Source organism: Corvus brachyrhynchos, unplaced genomic scaffold, assembly GCF_000691975.1.
Source record: "Corvus brachyrhynchos isolate BGI_N302 unplaced genomic scaffold, ASM69197v1 scaffold229, whole genome shotgun sequence".
NCBI classification, from domain to species: domain Eukaryota; kingdom Metazoa; phylum Chordata; class Aves; order Passeriformes; family Corvidae; genus Corvus; species Corvus brachyrhynchos.
The window spans coordinates 2,522,635-2,532,292 of record NW_008240042.1 but is presented as its reverse complement, the minus strand read 5'-3'; the positions used below and the strand labels follow the sequence as shown (position 1 = coordinate 2,532,292).

The 9,658-nt window shown below is 37.8% G+C and overlaps 1 protein-coding gene across 2 annotated transcripts in view; it reads right to left on the bottom strand.

The window, feature by feature from the left end:
* TTC29 (tetratricopeptide repeat domain 29) overlaps positions 1–9,658 on the bottom strand; it is a 118,116-nt gene that overhangs the window by 50,303 nt on the left and 58,155 nt on the right. For both annotated transcript variants that reach the window (XM_017744279.1, XM_017744280.1), the window contains one exon: positions 3,939–4,030. In XM_017744279.1, the coding sequence (XP_017599768.1) occupies positions 3,939–4,030 (92 nt within the window). The remainder of the gene's footprint in view (positions 1–3,938; positions 4,031–9,658) is intronic.

Below are 9,658 nucleotides of genomic sequence, written 5' to 3'. Positions count from 1 at the left end.
TTAAAGGACAAGGTTAAAGTGTTAGACAAATATTAATTCCAGTTTTTCTAGTTTTCTATATGCAGTGCACAGGTGCAACTTGAAGAGCATATAATATGGTATAATCATTAAATCCATTCAACCAGACCTTTGAGAGTTAAAAACATATATTCTGAGGAAAAGGACTCCTTGGTCCAAGGAATGAGAATGAAACAGTGCAGAATATTTGTGTATCAAGGTGATTCCAGTTTCCAATTGGGAAAACAGGACTGTTAACACCCACATCCCCTGACAACTGTCCAATTATGTATATCACACTTGGCCTACTGTTTGCAGTAGAAGTAATCAATAAAGGATGTGGTTGAGTGAACATAGATTTTGGTTGAACCAATGCATGAAAACTTAATCATTTACTCAGAGTGGAGAAATCAAATAGAGCAGAGATGAAACAGCCACTAAGGGGTTTGTTGATTGTGCCACCAAGTTTGTGGGCTAGAGGCTGAAAGTAATAAAGCAAATGGAATCAGTGACAGGAGAAAATGTAAAAAGGTTTTCTTAATTTCATGAATTAATAGAAATGTTTTGATGTATTTTTGGCCATTTTTTATTTTTCATATCAAAACCTATGCTCCACATATAGAAAGTACGCAAATTGCTACAACATATAACCTGTTTGAGGAAAACAGGAATCAATTTGATACATATCAGAAAGGTTATTTCTCACTGTTAGAACTTCACTTATGCCAGATAGCGATCGGTTGGTACAGTTTAACAATTTTTCAAAGGAAGTACTTTTAAAAGCACTACAGCTTGAGATATTTTAAGTATGCTAGAAGGATTACTGAAACACCTTATCCTGCACAAGACCTGGTAACATGATAAACAGGTCTTTCCTACTCAAAGGGCTAATATTTTATAGTTCCTTCAAAAATCTACATGTTATTTTATACAGCCATATACTTTCTATCTCCTTAGACATCACCTTCCTAAATGCATAAAATGCAATTTCCAAAAGATATAGTCATTCATGATCCCACAGAACAGTTATGATGACTTCAGCAGAAGAGATTACACATCTACAGCAACTCATTTTCCAGTTTCATGCTAAAATGCCCTATGAGATTTTTACCCCTATTAGACTTTTATGAAAATATGCACCTTTTATAGGATTGCTCATGTGATGGAATTGGATGTATAAATCATGTGTCCACAAGAAGTCATTACCATGGTGGACACTGGCAGAATAAGTCAAGAACATGATGCTATTATGTCAGATTCTTTCCCCTGGAAAATGACATGCCTAAATGCACATGATAAAGATTTTCAGTTTCCCATGGTCTCTGGAAACATCTGCAGCAAAGATTTCACAAAATATTCCAAAGCCCTTCTGAGCGATTCAGGAGGGCTCAGGCACTTTCTCCAACCTGTCACAAGGAATTCAGTGCAAATTCTCACAGACATTATGGTTGTAATGCTTTTTTTTTGGGAAGAAGTTTTCTTCATGTGAAGATGTTACCCCTCAAATTTAAAATTATTTACACAAATCTAGCCTAAATCATGTAAAAATACAAGTAAAGGAAAATAGAACAAACTGAATACAGGGATTCTGTCACCAGCAGTAATTATTGGTGCATTTATCCAATATGTTCTGTGTCCAGCTCTGGCATCCTCAGCACAGGATGGATATGGACCTGTTGGAGTGGGCGCAGAGGAGGCCACTAAGATGCTCAGAGGACTGGAGTACCTCTCCTATGAAGACAGGCTGAGAGAGCTGGGGTTGTTCAGCCTGAAAAAGTCTCCAGGGAGACCTTACAGTATCTGAAGTGAGCTTATAATAAAGGACAAATTGTTGAGCAGGACCTGCTGCAACAGGACAAGGGGCAAGGGTTCTAAACTGAAGGAGGGTCGATTTAGACGAGATGTACGGAAGAAATGTTTTACAATGAGAGTGGTAAAACACTGGAACAAGGTACCCACAGAGGTGGTGGATGCCCCATCCCTGGAAACATTCAAGGCCAGCCAAGATGAGGCTTTAAGTAAACTGACCCAGTTGATGATGTCCCTACTCACTGCAGGGGGGTGGATTAGCTGACATGTAAATATCCCTTCCAACCCAAACGATTTTATGATTCTATCATTCTGTGATTCATAGGTGTCCAGACTTTTCTACATACAAGTTTCTCAAACAACTGAAAGTTGCTGAGAACCATCATGATATTTTACAGGGTTGACCAGTAAATGCCTATCACATACCCAAAGCTCTTCAAAGCAGATACATATGTAAGGTGTTTAATTTGGTAAATGCTCTCATGGCATAACTAGAACATGGTTTTTATAAAAAGTACTGCAACAGCCATTTTCCAAAGAAAGGGTTTATGGTGGGGTCTTCACCATTGAATAGATTAAATCCCTGATCCTGTATATGAGACTGAATTCCTCCTTCACCTGAATCAATCAGAATGTTCCCCTTCTATGAGAATGCCTTAAATACTAAACTGGGGAGTTTTACTGCTCTTAGTATCTGCTCCCACTGCTCCTCACTACTGTTTTCCTTCTTTTTCAAACTGCAACAACTGGAGAGCAGTGGGACTGTGAATTCCTGGATAGCTGAAGACTGCTCCCAGAAGGTGTGGAGTACAGATTTGATGCAGAAGAAAATCACTAGCCACTCCTTCCTTAGGTCTGCTTTTAAGAAAAGAATTGCATTGGCATGGTCTTTCAGATGAAGGGTTTAGCAAATTGACTTCAGAAAGATCTCAAAATCTGCAACTTTTGAGTAAATAAATATATGTGCCCTCATTCCAGAATGCCTAAATCACAGAAAGGAAATTAATATACATGGTTTACCAGGGATGTTCTCTTGACTATCTTAACCCAGCCTCTACCCAGACTTCTGCTTTTTGTGAATACAAGGAGCTCACGAATGCTACTGAGAGCTCAGAAAACTTTTTACTCATTGCGGAACCACTCATTGTAACAGCTGGTGTTTTAGCTACCAAATCTTTCTTGGTTAGGCTTAAGAGAGTTTTAAGACTGGGACCTGGTATTCTTCATCTGTTCTGTGTCTTTTTAAATATCTTATCCCACGTCCTTACTTAGGATGCTCAGAGTACACGTAGACATGAATTATGCATCAGAAGAGGACTGTGGTTGTGGCTGATCCCTATGTGCTCTGATAAGGCCAAGAGACAAGGGATCTGACTCAAAGAGGAGAATTTGCTCTGCACACTGAAATAAGCCTGGTGACAAGTCCCTCTCCATAAACAATTGCCAAGCTCTATCATGCATCATATGCACTGAGGTCTTCAAACATAGGATAAATCAAGAATAAGCTGCAATCTTCACTTTAATCTCTTTTTTCCCTACCTCATATGATAATTTCATTAGACTAATTTATGTCAAAATTATTTGTATCTGAACGAATTCACCTGGAGGAAGATGCTGAAACAAAAATATCAAACACAAACATCATATTTGCAACAAATTTGTACCTAGTTACACATGCACAAACCAGAAATGTCTCCACAGAAGTGAGTGTAATAAATGGAAGCTTAACGTTCAGAAAATATTACACTGAGACACCTAGTGAAGCCTGCTACATTCTTCCAGGTTTTCTCTCTTTTTTAAACCTGGAAAATAGGCCTGCATTTCTATTTTCCGGTAAGGTAAGGTCCCCCTCTCAAACAAACAAACAAAAAAAACCCCAACAACTTAAAAAGCCCTCAAAATGTGGAAGAAAAAGGACATATTATAGTTTACAGGTAAAGAAAAACTGGGACCATACACTTTAAAAAACGTGTAACAGTTTAAAATAACTTCCAATGAAAGGGTCACTTACTGCAAGAAGGGCACTGCTTAAAATTTAAGCAGTCAGTAATGGGAAGCGACGGACCTCTAACAATTTAAGTCTTTCACAGCTGAGTGAATCTCCACTGACAGACAAGGATGTGCTAACCTACCTTGCCAGGATCTTGGCTACAGCTGCATATGCTCTGCCCAGGCCACCAGAATCACAAAGGCTTGTAAAGATTTCTACAGAGGTCTTCAAAATCTGTGAAGCAAGAAGATAAAACCGGTAAATATCCCAAAAGGAATTTCCACTTTTTATTCCTCTCCCAATCTCTCTGTCCACACAGAAGACAAAATTAAAGCTTTCCCACTTCTACAACTGTTCTCTAATGAGCCATAATGGGACTAGGGCTTTGGTAATTATTTAGAGTTGTTCGAAACTACAAAATAATTACAAATCAAAAAGATGTAACTTGCAATTATATCTCTGTATTTTGGCAATTTGCAAAAACCAAAGAGGTACTCCCTGATTTGCAGTATAAATTTCCTTATCCATAATTTAAAAGATTTTAAGAGCCTGTGCTTTTATGAGTTTCTGATAATCAATAACTTTAGATGGTATCCTTTGCATTCATAGTGTTTTAGAATGATATGCTGAAGTACAACTCAATATTATCTTTCTTTCTTTAACCTGTCACAATTTATCTTAGTACAACCCAGATGCCCCAAAATTGAATAAATTACAGGTTATACATTTAATCTATGTTGTCTTAAAGTCCTGTAGATAATGCTGGTATTTTTCTGATTATTCATACACAAGCAGTTTGTTAACATTAGCTTGGAATCTACTCTACTATTACGAACCCTCCCATAACTAAAGGCTTACAGCTGCTGCATAAAAACATATGATCTTAATTTAATTTAACACTGACATCACCTGTATTGCAGAATTTCTCTTTTCATCCATTTTTTTTTTCAATGGCGATGACAGGAGAGTGCATATAAAATTAAATCTTATTCTTTCATCCCTCCTCTTTGTTGCTTGACCCAATCTATTACACACATGAGAAAACAGGAAATCTCCAAAGACCCTCTATGGAAATCCTTTTTGCACATTTCCAAGAAAGCAGTAGTGAATGTCATTTACCAGCTCTGAAGGGGGATGGGAGATGCCCAGGGACATATGACAGTATCCTGCATGCCCCAGGATGCCTATTTATACTGAGGTAAAAGATTGGACATTTTCTATTAAGAGTGCATCCCCTGTCCCTGGCAAAGTGCATGGTTCAGAAGAAGACAACCTGTGTGTGCTAATGCTGTGGGTGTCACCATTTGTATTGCTGTTTCCACCACTCAGATGTCCTGGTTCTTGAAAGAGTTTTACTACATGCAGCAGTAACCCCGGACATGGATGGTAATTTTTAGCTACATAAACTCTGTATGCACAAAAAATGGCATTTATTAATGTGCACTGCCCTATTCATCATCCTTCAAGTACTTTCTTATCAGCTCTGTTCTAATGTTGCATCCTATCCTTGCAGGTCATTGCCAATTGATTTATCAATGCATTAGGTGTGACAGAAAGAGTACAAAGGCACCTCAGTTAGGAAGTTGTCACATCAGTTCAGAACTCTCCCTAAAGTGAATACATACTCGATGTTGTCAATGCCTGCAGTACATCCTTCTAATAATCCAGGATGGTAGCAGGAACACAGACAGGTGTCCAAGAAGTAATTCTTAGTATTGCATTTAACTCAGGAGACCTACAGCATTTGTTGTAATCATTGTGTCCATATTAGAAAACCTGCTTTTAGAGTGTCAGGAGGTGTCAAAAATATTATGTGCTGGACTGAAATCACTCCTACTTTACACTGGCCTCTACAATATTAAACTTGGACATAGGGCCTGTAGTCATTACTGTCTAGCACAGAAAGGTTACTTAGGAACCTAAGGCTTTGGCTACTATACATTTTATTTTTCTATTAAAGATATCACAAAGCCTAAAAAATAGAGGTAAGTCCAAGGAACAATCATACACAGCATAACTGAAGTAAAAAGTTGGTTCACTGCATCACTGCAACAGCTGCAAGAAAGAAGGAAGTAAATGAATAAAGCCACTCATTCATATTGATGAAAAGTGCTCATTTTGGTCCCAGGTTACTACTACTCTACACAAATCAGATATTTCATTCTAAATAATGAGGAAATAACATTAATTAAATCATCTACATGAAAGGGAGGAAATCATGATAAATTAGCATAGAAAATGTACTCTTTATGTCTGCATTTCAAATGACTCCTCCAGCTTCAGGTAATACATAGGGACACAGAAAGGGACACAAGAGCTTGATGGAAAGGAGCTGTGTAGTGCCCCTGGATGCCACAACTTCCCAGTACCCATTTATGTGAAAGAAGTGAAGAAAGGTCTCTTCTCCCATGGTGTATGCCTGACCTTCAACATTCAAGATAGAAACATTTCAGGACCATTTCAGGATAGAAGAAGAGAAACAGATAGGGCAGGCTAAAATGATGGTTAAACACAAAAGAATTATAGGATTTCACCCAGTCTCTTGCAATTACAGCACATTTTTTATATTTATTTAAAACAAAAATATTACAAAGTTTGCATGCTGGAAAATCAAGTCAAATCAACACAGTGATATCTGCCAGAATCTGTAAAAAGCCTAAAACCAACAAATAGGTGTGCAAATATTCCTGTTTATTTTTATGGGATAGGAACAACCAGTCCATCTAACTGGCTTCCTGTGGATACCACATAGGAAAAGACATATATGTGGCAGAGAGTATTGAGTGGGGAGGGCTGTGCCAGTCATCTACCAGCTCTCTGAGAAGTGGATAAATATTGGCAACACATATCATTTGGATCTAATGAAATTTATAGGCTCCCAATGAAAGTTCACCTTTAGACAGAAGCATAGCCAGAAATGGGTATTTTATATATATCTATTTTGGCCATTCTGTGCAGGGGAAAATGACATCCAAGGAAGAGGTGAAATAATTAATAATTAATGCTGAAAACTCCTACACAAATGTGCAGTTTTAGTGGATGGCAAAAATTCAGACAACAAAAGAAAAACCATCTTATTAAGGTAAGATTCTTCTGCTGCAGTATTTTATAGCAAATATTGTGTTTGAAAATGTCATCTTAGTAATTTTCTTCATGTTCAGGAAATGTTAATAAAAACATACAACAGTGTGTAAAGACATATTGAATGGGAATATGTAAGAATTTATATTGGTAATGTACACTAAAACCAGAGAGTTCGGGTATTATAGAAATTTAGCTAAATTTCCTTCTCAAAGGTTAGACAAAATTTCCAGAGATTTAGACTTACTGAAGGGGCAAAATGTCTTTTTCTTTTCCTTTACATTTTGTTTTGTTTGTTTTTTATTTCAGAATTAACTTTGTACAAAGAATTCTGAGGAAGGAAGCTGTTGCAATAGATTTGTCTTGATCATACTAGACTCCATTATAAAATTTCTGTACTGTTCCAAAGACAGTTTGATACTACTAGCAACTAGTGGGAAAAGATTGTTGTATATGAGGTTGAACAGAGTAGATTAATGTACTATATAAAAATATATAATATTTTTATATTAATAATCTATATAAAAAATGTAACCTAAGTTTAACAACACAGCAATTATAAAAACCACACTGATTCTGGTCACAGATTAGTTTTTGGATCAATGTGACTGAGCACACCGACTGTCTCAAACTTTCTACTTCTCTGGGTCTGTGGAAACACTGGTTTAAAAAAACCAAATAACATGAAAGTCAAAGTCTAATACAGAAATGAACAATGGGTTTAAATAAATTTTCCTCCTTCGTGCAGAATGTGGGAAGGTAGAAGTTTAAGGTGGACTTCAACTTTATCTTCCATGTAACAGACCACAGGATAGATCCTGTGGGAGCATCCATTCACAAAATCAGCTCTCTCTCTGTGTCTTTGTAAGTCTGTGGTGTCTACAATTACAGTGTAAAAATAAAGTATTAAGCTCTGCTTAAATCCACAAACTAAAGCCTATTTGTGGTATGGCTCTCACACTAATTCTCTAGCTGGAGGTGAATTTCATATTTACCTCATTTTCCAAGAAAAATATTAGTGAGATCTCAGGCCCAGATTTACTTCTCAGTTATCTCAGCATTACGCCAGGCTGAACCTCCAGGGGTTATTCCATTAATATAAAACAGATACAGGAGCTCCTCCCCCAAGAACCCCCTCTATCCAAAACCCCACTCTTTATTTTTTATTGTTGTCACACCTGTAATTTTTTTATATGTGCATAAAAACATGCACACACACCCCCTTAGCATACACAGGACTCAGACAAAAGCACAGAGGCTCTGCTGAACACTGATACATCTGGGGATAATGGACAAAAGAGCAAATATTGAAAGTACGAATTTATGTTGAATAAAGAACATCTATCCAACTCAACACAAGATTAATGTTACTACCAGCATTTCACTGTTTTGGTAAAATACATTTCTCTGACAAGCACATGATGAGATAATGTTGATTTATAATACTGTAACTTTAAAAACCACAAAAACATAGTTCTGTTCTCAGCTTTAGATTTGATATTGTTGCCAAACTTTATAGGAAATACATTTATTTTGATTTCTGCAAATCTAGCTGTGTTTAGCCATTTCACAGCTGGTGAGCAGGAAAGATGCTTCTGCTTCATTTACAGATCTTGAACATGAATCAAACAATCAACTGGACCATTAGTCAAAGAGATCAGTAGCTAATGATTCCTGACAGGCACTGCAGTGGCAGGCTAAGGCCCAGCCTGGCTCGCAGCATCTGACAGTATTTTTCTGAAACCAACAATAGGTGTTGGTAGACAGAACGCAATCAAGTGAGACTACTGGCTTCATACCACTTAGTAACCCTTAAATACTTTCAGAAGAAAACACATAGTTCTGATGGTTGCTAAAGGATCACTTTGATATAGGCCAGTGAAAATAAGAGACATCAGTATGGTATGCATCGGCACTTTGCAGTTCAATGAACTCTGCCCAATAGCTGCCCCAGAAATGCATATTTAAAAATTACAAAAAAGTGCAGCCTTTATTACCATAATTTGAGTGGTTACATACCTGTGGCCATCCTGAGTAAGATCAAAGAAAAGTTTCATAATACAAACCCAGATGTATTCTTATTTTTGCCAAAACCTAGCATGAGAGAGGTTGGACAGCAAAAAGAAGATTGTATTGTCCATGTAGTGTATTGATCACAATGAGCAGAGCTCATTGATCCCAGGAATATTATACACTAGTATCAACTGAATGGCAGGCCACACCTTGTTAAATGCTGAATGTGCTCAGGCACAGTGAGCATCCAGGGTAGAAGCTGCACAGCATTCCACCTGCAGGCTCACAGTTCAGGGATACAGAAACTGGGTGCCATGCCCAGGAAAGAGGCAGCACTCCCTGATTTGCCTGAACTGTTACTTCTCCCTTTTTACTCACAATTCAAATTCACCAACTCAATCCTGTGAATGTTACTCCTTGCCCTTAGCCACATCCACTTACACTGGGCTAGTTTTGGATAAATAACCAGAAATCCACAAATGCTGTCAATCTTCCTACAGAGACAGAAAGAATTTGTCTGGAATTGGCCAAACTGGTCTGTTCCAGAACTCCTATTCCAGGGACTTTATTTGGATAATGCACAGCATAAACACACATCTTAGAGCAAGGGGATCAGGGACAGGCGAGGGAAGTAGAAGAATCCACCCAGAAGTCTGTCCAAGTCAAATGTCAAAGTGGAACACCCTTGTTGAAGACTTTCCAGAGCTAGGACATGGCTATCACTGAGGTGTTGCTTGGCTCCCACTCTCCCTTGTGGGCAACGAATCC